The 26,651-nt window shown below is 36.9% G+C and overlaps 2 protein-coding genes across 4 annotated transcripts; both read left to right on the plus strand.

Annotated features, from left to right (window-relative positions):
- Positions 1-2,435: 2,435 nt before the first annotated feature.
- Positions 2,436-12,432, plus strand: LOC143446874 (D-glutamate cyclase, mitochondrial-like). Of its 2 annotated transcripts, none has more exons than XM_076946725.1 (7): positions 2,436-2,454; positions 2,678-2,828; positions 3,807-4,028; positions 6,028-6,300; positions 9,964-10,434; positions 10,721-11,188; positions 11,321-11,592. In XM_076946725.1, the coding sequence occupies exons 2-7, from the start codon at positions 2,726-2,728 to the stop codon at positions 11,473-11,475; spliced, it is 1,692 nt and encodes a 563-aa protein (XP_076802840.1). In that variant the 5' UTR covers positions 2,436-2,454; positions 2,678-2,725; the 3' UTR covers positions 11,476-11,592. The 2 variants fall into 2 exon arrangements, with proteins under 2 accessions (XP_076802840.1, XP_076802839.1); XM_076946724.1 differs by lacking the exon at positions 2,436-2,454 and adding an exon at positions 11,599-12,432 and having other exon boundaries at positions 11,321-11,466.
- Positions 12,433-13,965: 1,533 nt separating this feature from the next.
- On the plus strand, positions 13,966-26,221 carry LOC143446881 (D-glutamate cyclase, mitochondrial-like). 2 transcript variants are annotated; one of them, XM_076946733.1, is made up of 7 exons: positions 13,966-14,111; positions 15,075-15,296; positions 17,909-18,181; positions 22,049-22,519; positions 22,807-23,274; positions 23,393-23,538; positions 23,695-26,221. In XM_076946733.1, exons 1-7 carry the CDS (start codon positions 14,009-14,011, stop codon positions 23,830-23,832), a joined length of 1,821 nt encoding a protein of 606 aa, XP_076802848.1. In that variant the 5' UTR covers positions 13,966-14,008; the 3' UTR covers positions 23,833-26,221. The 2 variants fall into 2 exon arrangements, with proteins under 2 accessions (XP_076802848.1, XP_076802849.1); XM_076946734.1 differs by lacking the exon at positions 15,075-15,296.
- The last annotated feature ends 430 nt before the right edge of the window (positions 26,222-26,651 follow it).

Here is a 26,651-nt window from a genome sequence, read left to right on the forward strand (position 1 = left end):
ACAATTTCTTTCATCTATTATGTCACAATCGCAGACGGAACTTTCGACGTCGTTCCTGGCATCTTCTTCCAGCTGTACACAATTCACTGCACATGTTCTTAAGCTTGCCTGTAAATAAAACAACTTTCTTTCTAATTAATCGATGTATAAACAGGTGTCTATAAAAATATCTGTAATTTGTGTAAATGCAAAAAAATAAATACACACATTTACGTACGTGGGTCGAAAGCTAACTAAATCATGCATTTTGTCTTTTCAAAAACTTCGAAAATGTTAACTTAATGCTAAAAGGAGAACATTTTATAAGTTATAATAACCGATCTACACGGGTCAATACAAAAAATAATAGCAGGCGTAGACAGAAATGTACGCAAAGTACTGTATAGGGCAAAACAACAATATTCAAGGTTTTGCTGGAAAGCAGAAAACAATAAGTGTTTTGATGTACAACCAATGCTAACAAGAAGTGGTAAAAGAAAAAAAGGAAACACAAAAAGCTTTATATTAGCTTAGGCCTACATATTAGCTTTATTTAGCTTTCATAATATTGGCTACAAAGTAACTTGGTGATAACCTAAGCCAATAGTACGTGAAAGGTCCGTGGGTTGAATCGTCCGTGGGTTGAATCGTCCGTGGGTTGAATCGTCCTCGGGTTAAATCGTCCGCGGGTTGAATCGTCCGCGGGTTGGATCGTCCGTGGGTTGAATCATCCGTGGGTTGAATCATCCGTGGGTTGAATCGTCCGTGGGTTGAATCGTCCTAGGTTGAATCGTCCTGGGTTGAATCGTCCGCGGGTTGAATCGTCCGGGGTTGAATCGTCCGTGGGTTGAAACGACCTGGAACCTTTTTCCAGGGCAACCAATTTTGTTTGATGGATATAGAATGTAGATCACTTAATAAATCTTTATATCGAAGAATTGCTTAAGGCAATGAACAAGTAACCACCTGCCGTGATGATGGTGATAATAGGGTACATATCTTTGAAGTGCTAAAAAGAATTGGAGCGGCAAAAAAGCACTATCATTTTGTCAACGAGGAGCGGGAGCAAGAGCGGCGTTCTTTTCTCCAGTGATGAACGGGAGTGGAGTGACGCTCTTTTAAAAAGAGCGGTAGCCCAGCTATGTAATCTCATTCTGTATCAACCAGAATGAAATTTGTAAAATAATTTTTTTTTGAAAATTTTTACTTGCTGACCCTGCTCATGAGCCCCTAAGTCACATAAAATACGCTAAATTTGGGAATTCCCTCAAGCCGAAACTGTTGAAAACTTAGATTTATTGCGCTGTGGGAAATTTTAATTTTTTATTTAATATTTGTTTAAATATAACATCAGTAAACATCTTCAAAGGCATTTTTCTCTTGCATCTAGTTATAAAAGCAGGATTATACTTCAAAAAATTTGCACACTTTTTTGCCAGTACAGTATATCAGATTTGAGATTTTGGTCATTGTAAATGTACTCTTCTGAAGCCCCATTTGCTGCTTTCATAATACTGAAAAATTTTATATACAGCACACGATAAACGCAACAACACAAGGTGAAGGTCACAGAAAATGTTAGAAAATGAAGGTTAGGTCACAAGAAAATGGTGACAAAGCCTGTGCCACAAATTTAACCCGACAACACAATATAGTGGTTTTTAGAGTGGGAAAGGTAACCTAAATTCTGCTTTCGAAAACTTTGCGACTTCCGTCTCTGTTTCTTTACCAAGTTTACAGCTTGTAGAATATGGTATAGATATGGGTATGAATAGGTAGCCTATAGAGTATAGATAGAGAAATGGGTATGCATAGGTATGAATATGGTAGGTCACAGTGGGTTGTGTGTTCGTTTTCAGCAAACACAGTCGTCTAATACACGCTCTAGCCCAGCGATTTGCAAAGTTTTTTGAGCGTTACCCAAATGTGAGTTTGGTGAACATCTTGCGACCCAAGCCTCAACAGCGTATTGAAGCACAATTAGCCTATTAACCACTGAAATAGTAAGCTTAATATATTAACTCCAAAATAGAGGTCTAGTGTATGAAGGCGTCCTGTGGTTGTGCACTTGTATACTAGACCCCAAAATAGTACCGTAATCAATTAATTTTAACTTGTGAACTTAAAAAGTTATAAACGACGTTATCTTTTACCACGCAGTTGTTAGAACTCCCGGATGAAATGTCTATGATACAATAATTCAATCTATTATTCTATGGAAAAAAAAACCTTGAAAAGAGGAAAAAAGGAACGTTGAAAATATAAAGCACAACCTATTTTAACGTTCGAGACCCATGTTTGCATCGCCTCGGCACAACCCATTTATTGACCCTTCGCGACTGTTATTTGGGTTGCAACCCATACTTTTGGGAACCATTGCTCTAGCCTACTATTCTTGAGTTTGGCATTTTTGATGGAATTAAATAGTGCTACCTGGGAAGGACACTTCCTTTCTGATAAAGGAGTTATAGCAAGGTATTAGAACTAGTTTATTAGACTTTTAATGTAAACAACCAATAATTATGCCCTGATTGGTATGATTTGGTATTGGCGTAATACTTCGCTTCCTTGTCCACTTTTCGAAAATTTTCTTCATATTTGAAACTTACGCAATTTGTTCATGGTATACATGTTACACAGAATCATTTTTGTGTACAAATTAATTGTCATGACAATTATTTGTAATCTACATGTGTAGGGGTATTGGGCTTCAAGTAAGGTGTGTGCTGATAATATTTCATTTGCAATGGCTGCAAATTGTGATTTTTCTAAGTTTTCACCAGAGGACTTGCGGCTTATGATGAGAAGTGGTCAACTGAAAAGAAAACCAACCACCTTTTATGCCATAGGTACCTATTTAGTTATTGTTAATTAGGACATTTTGACTGTTGTGGCTGTATAACATACAATTCTAGGCTGAACTTACACAAAAAATGCTTAATATTGTGTTACAATGATTTAAATGGGTCTTGTGCAAAGAAGTACATCTACATGTTGCACTTGAATACCAGACCACTACTAAATTGCCGAAAAGGAAAAACTTGATTTGACGTACAGTGTTTTAGTGCTTAAAAGAATTGACTTAACTCGTGTTAACATGGAAAATTTTGGTTAACTTCACTTGAGTCACAAAACAAATTACTTCAAATCAGTTTTATGTTTGTGAAAGAATTTATTAAAAAATCACAATGCAATACATTCTATTGAATGTGCATAAGATTCAAAAATAGATAAAATCAGATTTTATGCTATTATTTACATTACGAGTACATTCAGAAAGCAATTTATCGACCTAAAACGAAAAAAAAAATTGTAAGTTGTGACTTGGCATGTGTTAAGACTCACGACCATTAAGACTTGTTTCCATCACTGCTTATACGTGACACCACTATTTCCTACATATCCGACAGGAAAGAGTGGCAGTTTTCAAAGGGATATGTACGTGCAAACAAGCAAATTTTGGCGTACACTGAAGCATCTATTCTCTGTACATTTGTTATGTATTGGCATTTAAGCAACCAGTTTTTGTTTATTATAAATTGATGTGAACATGCAAAAATTTGGCGTGCACCTGGATGAAGCTAGTACATACAGGTGCACGTTTTCCACTATGGCCTGCATATGGTTGTACACTTCTGCATAAGACCCATTTATTCAAGCATGTTGTACAATGTGTAGACCTATCCATGAATAAAACTAATTTATGGCTAATTTCCTTGTTTTCCTACTTCCTAAAATTAGTATTATCCGTGTAAGTTATAAAAGAATATAGATGGCGTTGTGTAGTGTTTTGCATAGTTAGACAACATTGTATTGCACGTTACAAGGTTTTAAGCAAGCAAACTTAGCCATTTTGCCGAAGAGATATGCTGATGACTTCAGAAGGTTTTGTCAAGGAAATGCAGGAGCATGTCCGTTGCTTTATGAGAGCAAACCTGGTGAATGGAAAGCTCCACCACTTTGTGCAGAAAGTGATGTAAGGTCAGATGTTCCTATGTACAACAAAATAAAGAGCGGGAATGTTGATGGCCAGGTCGAAACACTATTAGGTCAGCTTTAGTGTATTCAAATTTTTTGCTTTATAGAAAGTTTCTTGTTGAAAATATATACAATTGACAGTAGAACCCCGGTAAGTCGAACATTCCCTATGGTCCAGACCCTTGTCAAGTGGTTGTGTTAGCAAAACAATGCTGTACATTGCAATAGAATAGAAGATATTCCGGACTGTGTTTAATTGGTTGCGATAATAAGGTGGTCATATTATCGGAGTGATCGCTAACTGGGGTTTGACTGTATATTTTCAAAATTGTTGACAAAGGTTTTACAAAATTTTATTAAGTTGTTTCTTTCACAATGTGACATGCAAATGCTTTAAGTAAGGGCTAGTGCTTATACCAGTTACCTTCATTAGCCCGTTTTTTCCAATTTTTATGGGAGTGGTATGATAGCTTCCCCAATATGTATGTCACCGCTGTAACCTAAGTTACTTGCATGTTCACAATTCTTGCTGCCTGCTCACTGAGCATGTAACACAAGCAAAAGTATTCGGCTTTGTGTAACAAATTTACACGAATATCATGTTGGATGAGCAAACAAATTCTCAGTCTATTTGTGTATTCGTTTACGCGCACGCAATTTATGAACGTATTTGAAATTTACGAACGCGTTGAAAGAAACGAATTGGGACATATACGGCTAACTATAGCAAACTTCAATAAATTTTTTAAATAACCAAACCGTTTAAATAGTAAGCTAATGAAATCGCCGTTTAATCGTCCAAGCATCTTTAAAAACAAACAAGATTAGTCCGTTCGTTTGAGTAGGCCACGTTCTTTCAATGACGTAACTTCACACCCACGGTTGCTGCGTATTATCCTGTGCAATTTGACGGGGCATCGATGTTCGCTTCTGTGAAAACATAAAAGCTATCGTCCTTGGTTTCCCAGGGTAAGATCAGGATCACGTATTTAGTAATCAGTTGATAGTCGAAACAACGAATTTAGCAAATGGCACAACGCTACAAGTTATCAAATGCATGATTTTGACAAAATATTCCTGCAAACGAAGTGTTTGTACGAAAGCATTTCCAGTTATTTGCGCAACAAAAGATTTGTGTCTTTTCTCTCTAAAATGCGTGCATTTGGCGGTAAACAATATTGTTACGATTTTTATATATTACGTAACAATGCATAGTGCCACGAGATTTTCTTATTAGGATCTTTCTCCCTGTGTTTAAAGTCAGGCGGTTAGGAGAATGGTTATGCAAAAAGTTGATTCTAGTTATTTACAGTTTCATTGAAGTTAGATTTAGACTTGAAGGAAGATTTAGTTAAGTTAGGTTAATAAGAAGGAGTAAGTTAGAAGTTAGACATTCTTTTTCGGCAAATAGTGGCATCGAAAAATATTGGCTGTTCTTTTGTAATAGGTTTAACTTAAGTTTAACTAGAACTACATAGTAAATAGCGTTTACGATATTTTATGCCTAAAACTTAAAAATTCTATACATTAAGAAAAAATTAACTTATATATGTATTGGCCATACATCACACTTGTAAAGGTCGAGGCGGAAATAGTGCATGGCTATGTTCCAATACACTATACAGTGAACGAAAGACATGCCTAGCTTGTATAGCAGTTATAGTCTCTCGCGCTCATGGTTTGTTGATGTCTTAGGAACAACAAAAACGTGTGAAGATCTAAGTGCGCTATTTTATGCTTTAAATTTTTAGAACGGAAAACAGTTACCTGGGTACCTTAAGCATTTTGTGACGTACGTAATTCAATAATGACGTCATCATCGAGTACTCGGACTCGATCGAGTAATTACGGTTTTGTCCCGTCCCGAATTCTTTGTTCATTATACCCATGAACAACAGTTTCTTGATATAAAGTCCACTTTCACTTGTATTAGCACTGCCAGGCCTTCACTAGGAATCTAGGTTCCTATTTATGCTCTATATTGTGTTGTTTAGATAAACTTTATATGAATTGATTTAAACTTGAAGGCAATATTACTAACATTCAAATCATAATCTTTTTTATGTTTAGATTATGACTGGTCTGACTTGGTCAGCTTTTACTTGGGATGCAGTTTTTCGTTCAATCAGATATTGCTCTCAAACAATATATTAACTGCGGTGGATCAATCAAAAAACGTATCAGCGTTTGTTTCCAATATTGACTGCTTTGAAAGTGGTCCTTTTAAATGCAAAATGGTGGTCAGTATGAGGGCCATACCTGCTGACAAGCTTTCACTTTTAGCCACTGTAACAAGTCCACTCCCAGATGTTCATGGTGCACCCATTCACTATGGAGATCCAAGTAATTAATTAGTGATGAAATGTGATTAATTAATTTGTAACTATCTGACTTGTTAGCAATAGCGGAGTTAAGTTTTTAAAATTGGAGGGTAAACTAGAACACATTACGGAGAATCCTTTTGTTTACTTCTGTACGCTTTGTATAAATGTTTCAAATCCCGAGGCTTTAAACTTACGTCGATATCTCCTTAATATTTGTCTCTTACAGGCAAATTACTCAAAGTACATAAAACACGGCCTGACCTGTCGACACTCGCCATATGATAACACATGCCAAGCAATTGCGTAGTTACATTTAATCACCGGGTAGACTTGTCTAGTACAACTAGCTCTAGTTGAAACTAACTGAGCGATGTATGCCAAGTGCAAGTAAGCCCAATGAAATTGAAGGAAAAAAGGAAACGATAAACACATTTCACAGAACAAGAATGAAAACGGAAGTATTCGGGAATATTCTGTTTGCATATCAACGTTAAATGTAGACCTCATATTAAACAAATTGTATGCGGCGACTTTTTGCAAAAGCGAATTTTTCTTCCGGTGTGTCTGTTAACCGAACTGCTATGTTTCGATTAGATGAAAGCATTGCAACCTTTGACAGACTTACATCTCCCATCATAGACGTGTACGCCGTCTTAATTAACTTCATTTTAGACAATGATCTTTCAGATGTTGCCGACGTTACATGAAGTGTTGTTGCGATAACAAAGCTCCCAAAATGCGGAAAATTTCTAATGTAAATTGATAGAAACAATTTTCTCAGCAAGGTCCTGGATGATGTTTACCTCGATGTCTTTGTCTTTGATGAATCGAATAACCAAGCAAAACTGAAACATAGCATCGTGTACATCTAATTCCAAGAATCGTGCCAACCATCTAATATTCAAGTAAACTTCTGACTACGTGACATACCACTAAAATAAGAAGCAGAAGAGTTTTTGTAAAGCACCCATAAAAGTGGCGAATCAGCACAGGAGTTCGCAAGGTCGCGAAGAAAATCATTCTTCTAAGTCTAAAAGATCATTAAGCCTTGCTATCATATTGCGAAAAGTTTGCGCGTGGTCGTCTCGGGTTAATGTCAATCTTCTTGTATTACGGCATTCCTCCCTAATCTGCTATGCAACACTGCTTTCAGCTTGTTCGTAAAGCTTATCAAAAATTGAACTATTCCCAGACAACAAATGCCAGAGTTATTGGCGTAGGTTCTCCACTTTCATTTGCTTTTAATAAATCCAAGTATGTTCGCTGTAATTCTCGATGTAAAGGTGTGGTAACGAAGAGAACATGGCGTAATATTAATGCCAGTAGAGTTACGTTTTTTCGTTGATTTTGACTTCGTTTCTTTGAATATACGTGCAAGGGCTGTGAAACCTCTGAATATCCAAAAAAATTCTTGATTACATTGACATCGAACTGGTGTCACACAAGTGTTTCAGGTGGCGTGGTCTGGTGTTGCCTTTGCCTTGTTCTTCAAAGATATTTCATTGATTCTAAGTGGACTTGGTGAGAAAAAAATATACAGATTTTCCAACATTTGGAATAATTTCGAAACGCAACTGTTGCTGTAAACAAGACAACATTGCCAGATTATATCCATGTGCAAAGCTGTGAATGTAAATTGCTTTTGAAATTACAGCCCGAAGATGAGAAGCAACGCCCTTGTAACAACCCATCGTATGCTTGACCTGCGATATTTTCTTGATGTCCAGACTGAGCGAAAAGTACTATTTATTGTCAAAGTCTCGGAAAATATCTGATGACATTGTGTCAGCAAGCGGCACAAATCGATCCAGCAGAATTCAGATATTAAACGCAGAGAGACAACGATGTTGTGATATCAGTGGTTTCGTCAAGTACTGTATTACTGTTGTATAACCTACCTCGCATTCTTCACCTCTTCCAAGATTACGTTCAAAACATATTTGCTCATTGTTTCGAGCATTTCTGTCTGAATTGGTATAATTTGCAGTGCGCTGTGATAGTTACTTTTTTTAGATTGCTGCAATACCGGATCAAGGTATCCATAAATTCTAGAAAGTTTCCTTTGTTCGATGAAGTTCCCGACTCCTCGTGGCCTTGTAAACTGTGTTACAGATTTTCTTCTGCCAGGTACGTTTTCTACCGCTTTCATGGCCCACTCAAAAGCAACAAACGTTGTGCAATGCAGCTGGATTATATTCTCATGAGAGATGAAAAACTCATCTCCGTTTGGGACTTAAAGTTACGAACAAACATGTAAAATTAAGTTAGTAAAATATAATAAAAACAGCAACAGCAGATTCGAGAGACCAAAAAAAAGAACAGGTCCTCGCTCTGAACACTCGAACGTAGACTGACTCCAATTAAGGCCACCTTTTCTCACGAAGGCAACTACTCACGCCTGAAGCAAATGCGGGACACCAATCGAAAAAGGACACGCAATGATTACGCGTTCGACCACATCGAAACACTGAGGCGCCAAAAAGAACAAAATCAAATAAGACAGAGGACTAAAGAAATCAGGGTGATACAACACTAACAAAATAAAAGCGTGGGAAAACAAATAAACAACAGTACGAAATATTATTCTGCCACAAATGTAAAGGACAATTTTGTGGGCATAACTTCAGCAAAATGTGAAAAGATCTGATTAGAGCTGCCTTGTTTCCAGTGTTCTTCTTCACATTTCTTATTCTCTGACAACTGTTCCCATTTTTCAAATCAGATCCCCACAGATTTAAATTTAATTTATGAGCAGCGCTAATTGGCTGACGATTAAATTTCAGCATCCTTTTTCCAATCAAGCACTGTAGAAGTGAAAAAGCAAATGTTGTTTTCTATCGCTATACGCAATTAAAGTAATTAAAACCATAATTGATGAAAATAATTAAATGCCATAATCAAAACAAACAACTATACGACTAACTGATGAACTTCACCACTCATCACTCAAACCGAACTCACTGGTGTTACAAATTTAGGGTAAGGGAACGTGCCTAAAAAAAATTAGTGACATTGGCAAAACGGTGCGAAATTTCTACTGTAACTATTGAGTATGCATTGCGGCTGAAGGCAAAATAACTTAACTTACAAAAGCATGTGCTACAGGAATTGATAAGTTCGTCCAACACAAACATACATAAAATCAAAAGCGCGTGACAACAGAAAAACAAAAACAAATGTACGCTACACATTCTACAGAAAATATGACGAGATAATTGAAATTAACGAGTAACAAAAACACGTGTTAGTTAAAGTACCATTGCTGATAAAACCTTCGACAATCTCTGACAGTAAATTCACCGCTTGTTTGCGTTCAGACTTCAGACGCTCGAAAAAACGAACAAATGATGTTAAATTAAAACAAAACCATTTCATCTTTTTACTTGATATGGGTGATATACCACTCACGTGCTACTAAGGGGCGTTTTGTAGAATTAGGTCAGGCAGCATTTATCAATGGTATTTTGACACCAAAGAAAGGAATGAGAAGATGCATATGTAAACAACCACTTCGTAAACACACGCATTGTAATACAATTAGCCTACCGTAGTTTATTGGGGCAGGCAAAAACATCTGTTTGCTATATTACTTGATGTATTTTTACAGATGCTATATAATATGCACTTGATGTGCTAATACTACTATTGGTCGTTTTATTGTCAAGATTACATCGTTTTACAGGTTTGATTGGCATTAATATTTTGCAAAATGTAAATTTGGGTGATGACACAGAATTCAAAGAGGGAGACATACCAGTTTTTTGGTGTTGTGGCGTGACTGGAATGAATGCTTTGATGGGGGCTAACCTTGATTTGGCATTTTCCCATTCGCCTGGTCATATGTTTCTCACTGACATTCCACAAGAAGATTTTGCAGAAGATGTTGGCCCAGATAAAGAATGCAAAGTAATAAAATACAATGAAAAAGTGGACATGTTCAGTGTTTTATCTATCAAAACAGAAAGAGTCATTAAATATCTCTCTCATGTAACATCTGAAGAGCCAATGAGCAGAGGCATAAAGAATTTATTTCTTGCCGATGATTTTGAAAAAGCGGCACTTGCCCTCTCACATGCCTCAACAGTAGGTCTTGTGACTGGTTTTCCAGTTCATATGGATTGCAACCCTCCTGATGAAACAGATGGATTGCCAGGTAATGATTTCTAACTACAAAAAGTATAAGCTTTTAACTTAATGTTGAATGGACCCATTAAGTTTGAGTTATGCTATGTTTGAGTCCTCTGAGGTCTGTATAATTGACGTTACTTTGACGGCATTTTTTCTATGACCAGTTTCATTTGGATGTTTTGGATTATTCAAATTTAAGCTTAATTAGAGCTGAGCTGTTATTGTTCTTCGACTGTAAATTTTCTGTCTTTTCATATTGTTAAAATACCTTTAATATTTTCATGGTAAAGTAATGTGTCCGCTTTTTGCAGGTGTAATCAGTTTAGCTGCTGTGTTGCAATCCCTTGGGAAAAAAGTAACAGTAATCGTTGATGACCATGCAACAAAGCTGAATGAACAAATTATAGCAAAATGTGTTGAAAAAGGTCTGCTCCCAAAACAATTAGACATACTACCATACCCCGGCAATGGGAGGCCTGTTGCTTTCAAAAATCAAGATGGAGAGCGACTATTTGATGTTTTTTTGGCCGCTGAAAGAGTTGGAAGAGCCAGAGATGGAAAATACTATAGCATGAAAGGAAAAGACGTTTCATCTCTTGTAAAACCTGTGGATGACCTTTTCATAGAAGCAACTAATTGCCCAAATGTTGTCACGATTGCTGTTGGTGATGGTGGAAATGAACTTGGTATGGGAAAAGTGCTGGATAAAGTTAAAGAACATGTCCCACTTGGTGACAAAATTGCATGTATTGTGGCAGCTGATCTTGCGATTGCAGCAGGTTAGAATTATTGATCTTGAAATGACGTCAAATGTTGTTGATATGTGTTTTTCATTATAATGTATAATTTTTGTTGCTGCTTTGCTCAATTTGAGTAGATACTTTTTATAGATAGATAGATTTTTTAATTAGGTTGTTCTAACTGGGGTTGCCAAGCATTGGCTTTAGCTTTGTATGCTCTCATGTCTTGCCCTATCCATGAGCGGTACATCAGAAGAGCAGTTGGTTTTCCATTTAACACAAGCCAGCTGCAGAAGTTCATTCCATCAATAGAACGTGTATGTTAAACTCTGTATTAGATGTAGGCCTAATGGACACTATTTTATGTCAAGCATGCGCAACACTGCTTTTATGATGATGGCTCAAATACGCAAGATTGTTACGTGCATTGTTTTACTTATTGTGAACAGGAGAGAGAAATTCTTTCCATTGTGGAATCTGCTGGAATGAAGGATGGAGTGCGACCAGATCAGAAAATGTCTGTTGACGGGATGTTTTTCGATAAGCAACATGCTGATGTTTTGAAAAGAATGAAAGAGCTGTTATAGATGGTTCCATGTTGTTTTTTCTTGTTTACATGTAATTGCAATATTAGTACTCTTTATGCATCGCCTCATCATATAATCCTTGTGCGCTTCTATTAATCCTTAGGTGATGGTGTCCTGCTCATCTAGAAAGCTCAGTGATAGCTTATATCGTGTTTGTGCATGTATCGCGTCTTGTTAAGTTTCTTTTGCATGGCTTGGAAACCACACCTTCGGCTTTTGTCGGATTATATTTGAATCTAAAATGAGCCTCTTGAAATGCCTCTGCAAGGTCAAAAATTTTTCAATGGGACTCTACTGTTATTTACTTGTATATCTATAATTTAGTTAAGGAATCACTGCCAAGTTCAAGTCATGCAAATGCTTTTCTCACTCCTAGGATATTAGACTGTAATATTATCTTTGTTGGATTTTAAATTAATCACCTTTTAAAAAATTAAACATTTGTACAGAAAGCCTATTTTTCCTAAATCTCTCCCTTTTTCTGTTCATTAACAATGAAATCAATTTTTAAATGTGTTTGTAAGTTTATCGTCACTAATTTATGTACATTACTTACGATCATTACGGATGCCTTTTCATCGTTGTATCACGCAACTTTTCCATGTATGATTGTATTAGTTATTTTTGCGCGTTTGCAGCCCAGCTAGGATATGGAAAAAGGCGGCTTTGTCTGCATATACATTTTATTGCTCCGGATCTCTCTGGTAATTTGTGTCCTATATCGGCTGCGTGATGAACTGGTTGAGTGTCAGTTTACGTTGGTAACTTTGAAAGATACTTTTCGTATTAGCCAGAAGTTATGCGGCCAACCGAACTACAGTTGTAGGTGTCGAGTCGTGCTGTCATGCAAAACTCGCAGGTCATGTATTTCGTGAGAAACGTGGTACTGTATATACAACAGCAGGATATAGCGTGGCCTGCTTTTTTCTCATCCGCACCACATTTAAAGCGTCAGAGTTTTCCTCCCCATATGTGCAGCGGTAACGCCCAATTCCGGTTCGCGGTCGATTAGGTCGTACTCAGGACCAGAACATTCTGGGCAGTGAACTTGCCAATTTTGGTTATTGTAAATGTACTGTTTTGAAGCCCCATTTGCTGCTTTCATAATACTGAAAAAAAATTGTATACAGAAATCGATGAACGCAAGAACACAAGGTGAAGGTCACAGAAAATGTTAGAAAATGAAGGTTAGGTTGCAACAAAATGGTGACAAAGCTTTCGCCATAAATTTAACCCGACAACACAATATAGTGGTTTTTAGAGTGCGACAGGTAACCGAAATTCTGCTTTACGACTTCCGTCTCTGTTTCTCTACAGCTTGTAGAATATGGTATGAATATGGTAGGTCACACTGAGTTGAGTGTTCGTTTTCAGCAAGCATAGTCGTCTAATACATGCTCTAGCCAAGCGATTTGCAAAGTTTTTTGAGCGTTATCCAAATGTGAGTTTGGTGAACATCTCGCGACCCAAGCCTCCAATAGCGTATTGAAGCACAATTAGCCTATTAACCACTGAAATAGTAAGCTTAATATCACTTCAAAATAGAGAGCTAGTGTACGAAGGCGTCCTGTGAATGTACACTTGTATATTAGACCCCAAAATAGTACCGTAATGAATTAATTTTAACTTGTGAACTTATAAAGTTATAAATGATGTTACCTTTTACCACAAAGTTGTTATAACTCCCAGATTAAATGTTTATGATGCAATAATTCAATCTATTATTCTATGGAAAAAAAAAACCTTGAAAAGAGGAAAAAAGGAAAAAAGGAACGTTGAAAATATAAAGCACGATCTATTTTAACCTTGGCGACCCATGTTTGCATCGCTCCGGCACAACCCATTTTTTGACCCTTCGCGACTTTTTTGGGTTGTAACCCATACTTTTGAAAACCATTGCTCTTGCCTACTATTCTGTTTGGCATTTTTGAGGGAATTAAATAGTGCTACCTGGGAAGGACACTTCCTTTCTGATAAAGGAGTTAGCCTATAGCAAGGTATTAGAACTAGTTTATTAGAGTTCTAATGTAAACAACCAATAATTATCAAGCCCTCAATAGTATGACTTAATGGTATTGGTGTAATACTTCGCTTCTTTGTCCACTTTTCGAAAATTTGCTTCATATTTAAAACTTACGTAATTTGTTCATGGTATACATACACAGAATCATTTTTGTGTACAAATTAATTGTCATGACAATTATTTGTTAACCTACATGTGTAGGGGTATTGGCCTTCAAGTAAGGTGTGTGCTGATAATATTTCATTTGCAATGGCTGCAAATTGTGATTTTTCTAAGTTTTCACCAGAGGACTTGCGGCTTATGATAAGAAGTGGTCAACTGAAAAGAAAACCAACCACCTTTTTTGCCATAGGTACCTATTTTGTTATTGTTAATTAGGACATTTTGACTGTTGTGGCTGTATAACATACAATTCTAGGCTGAAATTACTCAAAAAATGCTTAATATTGTGTTACAATGATTTAAATAGGTCTTGTGCAAAGAAGTACATCTACATGTTACATTTGAATACCAGACCACTACTAAATTGCAAAAAAGGAAAAACTTCATTTGACTTACAGTGTTTTAGTGCTTAAAAGAATTGACTTGACTCGTGTTAACATGGAAAATTTCGGTTGACTTCACTTGAGTCACAAAACAAATTACTTCAAATCAGTTTTATGTTTGTGAAAGAATTTATTAAAAAATCACTATGCAATTAGCCTACATTCTATTGAATGTGCGTAAGATTCAGAAGTAGATTAAATCAGATTTTATGGTATTATTTACGTTACGAGTGCATTCAGAAAGCAATTTATCGACCTAAAACGAAAAAGAAATTTTAAGTTGTGACTTGGCATGTGTTAAGACTCACGACCATTAAGACTTGTTTCCATCACTGCTTATACGTGACATCACTATTTCCTACATATCCGACAGGAAAATTGTACGTGCAAACAAGCAAATTTTGGCGTACACTGAAGCCTCTATTCTCTTTACACTTGTTATATATTGGCATTTAAGCAACCAGTTTTTGTTTATTATAAATTGACGTGAAGATGCAAAAATTTGGCGTGCACCTGGATGAAGCTAAGACATACAGGTGCCACGTTTTCCACTATGGCCTGCATATGGTTGTACACTTCTGCATAAGACCCATTTATTCAAGCATGCTGTACAATGTGTAGACCTATCCATGAATAAAACTAATTTATGGCTAATTTCCTTGTTTTCCTACTTCCTAAAATTAGTGTTATCCGTGTAAGTTATAAAAGAATGGAGATGGCGTTGTGTAGTGTTTTGCATAGTTAGACAACATTGTATTGCACATTACAAGGTTTTAAGCAAGCAAACTTAGCCATTTTGCCGAAGAGATATGCTGATGACTTCAGAAGGTTTTGTCAAGGAAATGCAGGAGCATGTCCGTTGCTTTATGAGAGCAAACCTGGTGAATGGAAAGCTCCACCACTTTGTGCAGAAAGTGATGTAAGGTCGGATGTTGCTTTGTACAACAAAATAAAGAGTGGGAATGTTGATGGCCAGGACGAAACACTATTAGGTCAGCTTTAGTGTATTCAAATATTTTGCTTTATAGAATGTTACTTGTTGTAAACACTGTATATACAATTGACAGTAGAACCCCGGTAAGTCGAACATTCCCTATGGCCCAGACCGTTGTCAAATGGTTGTGTTAGCAAAACAATGCTGTACATTGCAATAGAATAGAAGATATTCCGGACTGTGTTTAAATGGTTGCGATAATAAGGAGGTCATTTTATCGGGGTGAACGCTAACTGGGGTTTGACTGTATATTTTCAAAATTGTGGACAAAGGTATTACGAAATTTTATTAAGTTGTTTCTTTGACATTGACAAATGCAAATGCTTTTGTAAGGGCTAGTGCTTATACCAGTTACCTTCATTAGCCTGTTGTTTTCCAATTATTATGGGAGTGGTATGATAGCTTCCCCAATATGTATGTCACCGCTGTAACCTAAGTTACTTGCATGTTCACAATTCTTGCTTCCTGCTCACTGAGCATTTAACACAAGCAAAAGTATTCAGCTTTGCATAACAAATTTACACGAATATCATGTTGGTTGACGCAAACAAATTCCCAGTCTATTTGTGTATTCGTTTCCCATTATGTCATGATAACTTGCAACTTAGCCCATTTTTACAATTAATTTTTGACCACAGTTGCTTAACCGCTAGATATTGTCAAAAATTCTTGGTAGGGATGAGCCGAGTCGAATCCGACTCCAATTATTCGGTCAAGTATTGGCATGTTTTCAATACTCAATCTAGTATTGGTTAATACTCGATGACGTCACACATGTCGGTTTTCGCGTGTGTGGTAGACTACGGTTAGCCATATGTGTCAGAATTCGCTTTATTCAGCGTGTATGTAAATTGCGAACGCTTAAGTATGATATTCTGCTTGGCCGAAAGATTCATAACAACGTGTTCATAAATTGCATGCACGCTAAACTATCCTGTAAAAAACATAGTTCTGTCGGGCGAACGGGTCCTTACGTCGAACGCAATTGTGAATTATGAGCGCGTTCACAAATTGTCAACACGATTGCAATTAACAAGCGTGTATAGGTGAGCCAATAGTGACCTGTTTGGCAAAACAGCTAATTTTTTTTTTCACGATAATTCAGCGTGCATGCAATTTGTAAACGCGTGTGTAATTTACCAAGGCGTTATTATGACTCGTTCGGCCAGGCTAATATCTTACTTACGCCCACGCAATTTATGAACATATTTGAAATTTACAAACGCGTTGAAAGAAACGAATTGGGACATATACGGCTAACTACAGCAAACTTCAATAAATTTTTTAAATAACCAAACCGTTTAAATAGTAAGCTAATGGAATCGCTGTTTCATCGTCCAAGCATCTTTAAAAACAAACAAGTTTAGTCCGTTCGTTTGAGTAGGCCACGTTCTTTAAATGACCTAACGTTCACACCCGTGGTTGCTGCGTATTTTTCTGTGCAATTTGACGGTGCATCCATGTTCACTTTTGTGAAAACATAAAAGCTATCGTCGTTGGTTTCCCAGGGTAGGATCAGGATCACGTATTTAGTAATTAGTTGATAGTCGAAACAACGAATTTAGCAAGTGGCACAACGCAGCAAGTTATCAAATGCATGATTTTGACAAAATATTCCTGCAAACGAAGTGTTTGTACGAAAGCATTTCCAGTTATTTGCGCAACAAAAGATTTGTGGCTTTTCTCTCTAAAATGCGTGCATTTGGCGGTAAACAATATTGTTACGATTTTTATATATTACGTAACAATGCATAGTGCCACGAGATTTTCTTATTAGGATCTTTCTGCCTGTGTTTAAAGTCAGGCGATTAGGAGAATGGTTATGCAAAAAGTTGATTCTAGTTATTTACAGTTTCATTGAAGTTAGATTTAGACTTGAAGGAAGATTTAGTTAAGTTAGGTTAATAAGAAGGAGTAAGTTAGAAGTTAGACATTCTTTTTCGGCAAATAGTGGCATCGAAAAATATTGGCTGTTCTTTTGTAATAGGTTTAACTTAAGTTTAACTAGAACTACATAGTAAATAGCGTTTACGATATTTTATGCCTAAAACTTAAAAATTCTATACATTAAGAAAAAATTAACTTATATATGTATTGGCCATACATCACACTTGTAAAGGTCGAGGCGGAAATAGTGCATGGCTATGTTCCAATACACTATACAGTGAACGAAAGACATGCCTAGCTTGTATAGCAGTTATAGTCTCTCGCGCTCATGGTTTGTTGATGTCTTAGGAACAACAAAAACGTGTGAAGATCTAAGTGCGCTATTTTATGCTTTAAATTTTTAGAACGGAAAACAGTTACCTGGGTACCTTAAGCATTTTGTGACGTACGTAATTCAATAATGACGTCATCATCGAGTACTCGGACTCGATCGAGTAATTACGGTTTTGTCCCGTCCCGAATTCTTTGTTCATTATACCCATGAACAACAGTTTCTTGATATAAAGTCCACTTTCACTTGTATTAGCACTGCCAGGCCTTCACTAGGAATCTAGGTTCCTATTTATGCTCTATATTGTGTTGTTTAGATAAACTTTATATGAATTGATTTAAACTTGAAGGCAATATTACTAACATTCAAATCATAATCTTTTTTATGTTTAGATTATGACTGGTCTGACTTGGTCAGCTTTTACTTGGGATGCAGTTTTTCGTTCAATCAGATATTGCTCTCAAACAATATATTAACTGCGGTGGATCAATCAAAAAACGTATCAGCGTTTGTTTCCAATATTGACTGCTTTGAAAGTGGTCCTTTTAAATGCAAAATGGTGGTCAGTATGAGGGCCATACCTGCTGACAAGCTTTCACTTTTAGCCACTGTAACAAGTCCACTCCCAGATGTTCATGGTGCACCCATTCACTATGGAGATCCAAGTAATTAATTAGTGATGAAATGTGATTAATTAATTTGTAACTATCTGACTTGTTAAGAATAGCGGAGTAAGTTTTTAAAATTGGAGGGTAAACTAGAACACATTACGGAGAATCCTTTTTGTTTACTTCTGTACGCTTTGTATGAATGTTTCAAATCCCGAGGCTTTAAACTTACGTCGATATCTCCTTAATATTTGTCTCTTACAGGCAAATTACTCAAAGTACTTAAAACACGGCCTGACCTGTCGACACACGCCGTATGATAACACGTGTCAAGCAATTGCGTAGTTATATTTAATCACCGGGTAGACTTGTCTAGTACAACTAGCTCTAGTTGTAACTAACTGAGCGATGTATGCCAAGTGCAAGCAAGCCCAATGAAATTGAAGGAAAAAAGGAAACGATAAACACATTTCACAGAACAAGAATGAAAACAGAAGTATTCGGGAATATTCTGTTTGCATATCAACGTTAATATGTAGACCTCATATTAAACAAATTGTATGCGGCGACTTTTGCAAAAGCGAGTTTTTCTTCCGGTGTGTCTGTTAACCAAACTGCAATATTTCGATTAGATGAAAGCATTGCAACCTTTGACAGACTTACATCTCCCATCATAGACGTGTACGCCGTCTTAATTAACTTCATTTAAGACAATGATCTTTCTGATGTTGCCGATGTTACATGAAGTGTTGTTGCGATAACAAAGCTCCCAAAATGCGTAAAATTTCTGATGTAAATTGATAGAAACAATTTTCTCAGCAAGGTCCTGAATGATGTTTACCTCGATATCTTTGATGAATCGAATAACCAAGGAAAACTGAAACATAGCATCGTGTACATCTAATTCCAAGAATCGTGCCAACCATTTAATTTTCAAGTAAACTTCTGACTACGTGACATACCATTAAAATAAGAAGCAGAAGGGTTTTTGTAAAGCACCCATAAAAGTGCCGAATCAGCACAGGAGTTCGCAAGGTCGCGAAGAAAATCATTCCTCTAAAACAGGGGTGGGCAAACTACGGCCCGCGGGCCGCATGCGGCCCGCCGGCACTTGCAGAAACTCCTACTCATCACTTATTGTTTTAATTAAACAGGTTACATGACAAAATATTATTCCCTTTACGAGTGTGTTTTTCTCTTCACTTTCAGTGCGTAAACACACACACGTCAGTCGCGCATGTATTGCAACATGCTCTCAGCAACTAGCCGTACACTTCTCACGCATTGTTTGATCATAAAATACAAATACGGTAGCGGCTACCGTAGGCCTACCAGTACTTCTACTTTCCTCCAAATAGCTTTTCATTGTTATTTGCACAGTTTAATGTTTTCTACTTCGAACAAGCATTTTCTTGTTTAAACATAAACAAGTCGAAGAACAGGTCTTTTCTGACAGACACCAACTTGCGTGATGTTATGAGGATATCTACCAGCAAACTTGCTCCCAATTTGCAGAAGATTGTGAAAAACTGTGAACAGTTGCACAAGTCTCATTAACTTTTGTGATGATGATTGCATAGCTTTAAACGTAACTGAGTGTGAAATACATAAATTGTGTTTAATATGAATATGCGTTTATTTACACACCGGGTAAATTTTCCTACTTTGTAATGAGCGTGTGCGGCCCCCCGGCTGCAACATTTTTTCAAATGTGGCCCTCAGTACAAAAAGTTTGCCCACCCCTGCTCTAAAAGATCATTAAGCCTTGCTATCATATGGCGAAAAGTTTGCGCGTGATCGTCTCGGGTTAATGTCAATCTTCTTGTATTACGGCATTCCCCCCTAATCTGCTATGCAACACTGCTTTCAGCTTGCTCGTAAAGCTTATCAAAAATTGAACTATTCCCAGACAACAAATGCCAGAGTTATTGGCGTAGGTTCTCCACTTTCATTTGCTTTTAATAAATCCAAGAATGTTCGCTGTAATTCTCGATGTAAAGGTGTGGTAATGGAGAGAACATGGAGTAATACTAATGCGAGTAGAGTTAAGTTTTTTCATTGATTTTGACTTCGTTTCTTTGAATACGTGCAAGGGCTGTGAAACCTCTGAATATCCAAAAAATTCTTGACTACATTGACAACCAACTGGTGTCACACAAGTGTTTCAGGTGGCGTGGTCTGGTGTTGCCTTTGACTTGTTCTTCAAAGATATTTCATTGATTCTAAGTGGGCTTGGTGAGAAAAAAATATACAGATTTTCCAACATTTGGAATAATTTCGAAACGCAGTCTGTTTGCTGTAAACAAGACAACATTACCAGATTATATCCATATGCAAAGCAGTGAATGTAAATTGCTTTTGAAATTTCAGGCCGAAAACGAGATGCAACGTCCTTGTAACAACCACATGCACGTCTTTCGCCCCATCGTATGCTTGACCTGCGATATTTTATTGATTTCCAGACTGAGCGAAAAGTACTATATATTATCAAAGTCTCCGAAAATTTCTGATGACATTGTGCGAGCAAGCGGCACAAATCAATCCAGCAGAATTCAGATATTAAACGCAGAGAGAAAACGATGTTGTGATATCAGTGGTTTCGTCAAGTACTGTATTACTGTTGTATAACCTACCTCGCATTCTTCACCTCTTCCAAGATTACGTTCAAAACATATTTGCTCATTGTTTCGAGCATTTCTGTCTGAATTGGTATAATTTGCAGTGCGCTTGTATAGTTACTTTTTAGATTGCTGCAAAATCAGATCATGGTATTTATAAATTCTGGAAAGTTTCTTTTGTTCGATGAAGTTCCCGACTCCTCGTGGCCTTGTAAACTGTAAAGGACAATTTTTGTGGGCATAACTGCAACAAAATGTAAAAAGATCTAATTAGAGCAGCCTTGTTTCCAGTGTTCTTCTTCACACTTCTTATTCTCTGACAACTGTTTCCATATCAGTTCAGAAACCTTTAGCTGAACATTTTTCAAATCAGATCCTCACAGATTTAAATTTATTTTATGAGCAGCGCTAATTGGCTGACGATTAAATTTCAGCATCCTTTTTCCACTCAAGCACTCTAGAAGTGAAAAAGGAAATGTTGTTTTCTATCGCTATACACAATTAAAGTAATTAAAACCATAATTAATCAAAACAAACAACTATACGACTAATTGATGAACTTCACCACCCATCACTCAAACCGAACTCACTGGTGTTACAAATTTAGGGTAAGGGAACATGCCGAACAAAATTTGTGACATTGGCAAAACGGTGCGAAATTTTGTACTGTAACTATTGAGTATGCATTGCGGCTGAAGGCAAAATAACTTAACTTACAAAAGCATGTGCTACAGGAATTGATAAGTTCGTCCAACACAAACATACATAAAATCAAAAGCGCGTGACAACAGAAAAACAAAAACAAATGTACGCTACACATTCTACAGAAAATATGAAGAGATAATTGAAATTAACGAGTAACAAAAACACGTGTTAGTTAAAGTACCATTGCTGATAAAACCTTCGACAATCTCTGACAGTAAATTCACCGCTTGTTTGCGTTTGGACGCTCGAAAAAACGAACAAATGATGTTAAATTAAAACAAAACCATTTCATCTTTTTACTTGATATATGGGTGAAATACCACTCACGTGCTACTAAGGGGCGTATTGTAGAATTAGGTCAGGCAGCATTTATCAATGGTATTTTGACACCAAAGAAAGGAATGAGAAGATGCATATGTAAACAACCACTTCGTAAACAGACGCATTGTAATACAATTAGCCTACCGCAGTTTATTGGGGCAGGCAAAAACATCTGTTTGCTATATTACTTGATGTATTTTTACAGATGCTATATAATACGCACTTGAAGTGCTAATACTACTATTGGTCGTTTTATTGTCAAGATTACATCGTTTTACAGGTTTGATTGGCATTAACATTTTGCAAAATGTAAATTTGGGTGATGACACAGAATTCAAAGAGGGAGACATACCAGTTTTTTGGTGTTGTGGCGTGACTGGAATGAATGCTTTGATGGGGGCTAACCTTGATTTGGCATTTTCCCATTCGCCTGGTCATATGTTTCTCACTGACATTCCACAAGAAGATTTTGCAGAAGATGTTGGCCCAGATAAAGAATGCAAAGTAATAAAATACAATGAAAAAGTGGACATTTTCAGTGTTTTATCTATCAAAACAGAAAGAGTCATTAAATATCTCTCTCATGTAACATCTGAAGACCCAATGGGCAGAGGCATAAAGAATTTATTTCTTGCCGATGATTTTGAAAAAGCGGCACTTGCCCTCTCACATGCCTCATCAGTAGGTCTTGTGACTGGTTTTCCAGATGATATGGATTGCAACCCTCCTGATGAAACAGATGGATTGCCAGGTAATGATTTCTAACTACAAAAAGTATAAGCTTGTTAACTTATTGTTGAATGGACCCATGAAATTTTAGTTATCCTATGTTTGAGTCCTCTGAGGTCTGTATAATTGATGTTACTTTGATGGCATTTTTTCTATGACCAGTTTCATTTGGATGTTTTGGATTATTCAAATTTTAGCTTAAATAGAGCTGAATTGTTATTGTTCTTCGACTGTAAATTTTCTGTCTTTTCATATTGTTAAAATACCTTTAATATTTTCATGGTAAAGTAATGTGTCCGCTTTTTGCAGGTGTAATAAGTTTAGCTGCTGTGTTGCAATCCCTTGGGAAAAAAGTAACAGTAATCGTTGATGACCATGCAACAAAGCTGAATGAACAAATTATAGCAAAATGTGTTGAAAAAGGTCTGCTCCCAAAACAATTAGACTTACTACCATACCCCGGCAATGGGAGGCCTGTTGCTTTCAAAAATCAAGATGGAGAGCGACTATTTGATGTTTTTTTGGCCGCTGAAAGAGTTGGAAGAGCCAGAGATGGAAAATACTATAGCATGAAAGGAAAAGACGTTTCATCTCTTGTAAAACCTGTGGATGACCTTTTCATAGAAGCAACTAATTGCCCAAATGTTGTCACGATTGCTGTTGGTGACGGTGGAAATGAACTTGGTATGGGAAAAGTGCTGGATAAAGTTAAAGAACATGTCCCACTTGGTGACAAAATTGCATGTATTGTGGCAGCTGATCTTGCAATTGCAGCAGGTTAGAAGTATTGATCTTGAAATGACGTCAAATGTTGTTGATATGTGTTTTTCATTATAATGTATAATTTTTGTTGCTGCTTTGCTCAATTTGAGTAGATACTGCATTTTTCAATTAGGTTGTTCTAACTGGGGTTGCCAAGCATTGGCTTTAGCTTTGTATGCTCTCATGTCTTGCCCTATCCATGAGCGGTACATCAGAAGAGCAGTTGGTTTCCCATTTAACACAAGCCAGCTGCAGAAGTTCATTCCATCAATAGAACGTGTATGTTAAACTCATTCATTGGAGTCATGCGCACTCAGTATTAAATAGTAGGCCTAATGGACACTATTTTATGTCAAGCATGCGCAACACTGCTTTTATGATCATGGCTCATATACATAAGATTGTTACGTGCATTGTTTTACTTATTGTGAACAGGAGAGAGAAATTCTTTCCATTGTGGAATCTGCTGGAAAGAAGGATGGAGTGCGACCAGATCAGAAAATGTCTGTTGACGGGATGTTTTTTGATAAGCAACATGCTGATGTTTTGAAAAGAATGAAAGAGCTGTTATAGATGGTTCCATGTTGTTTTTTCTTGTTTACATGTAATTGCAATATTAGTACTCTTTATGCGTCGCCTCATCATATAATCCTTGTGCGCTTCTGTTAATCCTTAGGTGATGGTGTCCTGCTCATCTAGAAAGCTCAGTGATAGCTTATATCTAGGGCGATTATTTTTTGACTTGTCAAAAAAAGTCAAAAATTTGTCACATTTACAGCGTTAGGTCAAAGATTGTCAAAATTGTTTAAAAAGTCAAAAATTTTTACCAAGTCAAAATTGTTTACAAACTACATTGTCGTGGTGTCGTAGAGGTTGCACTGTAGGTGAACTTGTCATTTTACATTGTACACCTTGTAGCCTACTTTATACTGTTGTAAATGGCCCATTGTCTACTTATTCTGAATCAACTCTTGCTTCGGTTTTGCTTTAGGTACTTCATGTATCTTTAGTTTAGACAAATGTATTGAACAGTTTTTGTTGTGTCTTAGTTGCAGTTTTTTTGGCAGTGATTTGTAATTAGCTAATTTCCCTATTCAGATTAGGCTAGGTCTGTGTTCAGATTTTTGCCCTTCTTTACTACAATAAATTTTAACTTTTTGTACAATAATGCGTAATTTAACTACTTGAGTTCTTCATACGTCAAAATTTGTCAAAAAAAAGTTTTTTAATGTCAAAATTTGTCAAAATTTTCAATTTTTAGGTCAAAAAATTATCGCCCTACTTATATCATGTTTGTGCATGTATCGCATCTTGTTAAGTTTCTTTTGCATGGCTTGGAAACCACACCTTCGGCGTTTGTCAGATTATATTTGAATCTAAAATGTGCCTGTTGAAATGCCTCTGCAAGGTTAACAATTTTTCAATTGGACTACTGTTTCATATATTTACTCGTATATGTATTGTTTAGTTATTTATCCAAATATATTTCTTGATCGTTAAGGAATCACTGCCGAGTTTAAGTCGTGCAAATGCTTTCCTCAGTCCTAGGATGTTAGACTGTTATGCTGTCTTGATCAGATTTTAAATTAATCACCTTTTAAGAATTTAAACATTTGTACAGTAAGCTTATTTGACCTAAATCTCTCCCTTTTTCTGTTCATTTACAATTAAAACAATTTTACATTACAATTTTTAAATGTGTTTGTAAGTTTATCGTGACTGGTTTATGTACACTACATATGATCATTACGGATTCCTCTTCATCGTTGTGTCACGAGAAACGGCACCATCGTAAATCTAACTCAGCTGACCAGGATCAAGACCCAGTTGGTCGGATACACAGAAGTTACAGCACTGACTCTGCCCAAAAATCCCGGCACAGAAATTGCAACATCCACGATAAAAGATCGCGGACATCGACGTTACGTCGCTGTCCAGGAAAGTCGAGATGTTGCTGAGGGTATTTCTCCGACTAGTCCTCATTTTGGCGCTGCCCTGACAACAAATAAAAGCCTGGATGATCTTCGTGATTCGGACCAGGGAGCTCTTAGCCGCAGCGACTGGAGGAGAGACATCCCCAAGGCGTTTCTATCGAAGCAAGATATGTTGGATCATTCGCCGCCTCCTCCAACCGCAAGGTCTCTTCCTGTTCCGAAAGCAAGTGAAGTTGATCATTTCTTGCATCAGAGGAAGATGAGTGACGCCTATCAGAAGATGCTCGCCGCGCAACACAGAAAGATGTCAAGCGATAAATTGCAGCATAACCATCCTCTTCATCATCATCACCATCGTCACGAGCAACGCCGTCGATCGAATTTCGACCGAACTCATGCGGCGATACGATCGGTACCGAATGGTCGCGTAGAAGGACCAGGCAGTACACCACACAAACCAGAGGTGCTGCTCCGCACAAAGCAACAACAATCTCACCACCACAAACCTCGACCTGTGTCTTACCATGTGACGCCGAATATTAATTTTTCGCCGCAAGACAAGGCCAGTTACTGCTATAACGACGCAGCACTTACTTCTCGTCTGCCTGTTTACATTGAAAGTTTTAAAGAGGTCATTGTATGAATTCTCTAGATTTTGATTGTTTTTTAAAAGACTTCCAAGCTAAGGTGTAGAACCTATTGAAGAACATTACACAGCTACGGAACAACACCATACTATAGAGTTTTTTTGCATTTTCGTTTGTAGTAATTTTAAATGAATTGGTTTTCAATCATGCCGTGTATTCATAAGCCTTTGCTAAGTAAGTTTACTCGTTTGATGACATTTTCGTCTTTAATTGAATATTTTTGTATGCATATTTCTGCTGTGGTTTAGTTTTTACGCATTATTTATAAGTGGTTTTATGTTGTCATCATTACTTGCCAATTCTGCATTTGGGCAGACGAACCTTGCGAGCAACGATTGCTTATTTTCGTTAAATATTTCACCAATAAAATAAAGCACATTGCGTCGGATCTAGAGAGCTGGGCACGACCGCGCGGTATTTTTAGGAGCGACGCTCGTTTTTTAAATTAAGAGCAGAACCACGAAGAGACTCCTTATTAAGGGTTATTCGCTCGTCACTTTGTTGTTTTTTTGCTTAAACAACGCTGCAAACGCACAAATTGGATACAGATGTTTGGATTTAAAAACATTTGTAAGTTTTTAGACTGCCGTAAGATTGCAATTTTATGTAATGAATAAAAAATGATTGCTTTGGGACTTATTTTGCAAAGTTAACGGTGAAAATAAACAATACAGTTCGCAATGCTAAGTACATCAGAACCATAAACAACCTATATCTATGGTCAGAACCATGTGATGGCGGTTCGATATAAACGAAGTGTAGTCGGCGGGAAAACTTTCAAACTCAGCGATTTTAGCCGACTTTTAACCAT

This window comes from Clavelina lepadiformis, chromosome 2 (genome assembly GCF_947623445.1).
Source record: "Clavelina lepadiformis chromosome 2, kaClaLepa1.1, whole genome shotgun sequence".
Lineage (NCBI taxonomy): Eukaryota > Metazoa > Chordata > Ascidiacea > Aplousobranchia > Clavelinidae > Clavelina > Clavelina lepadiformis.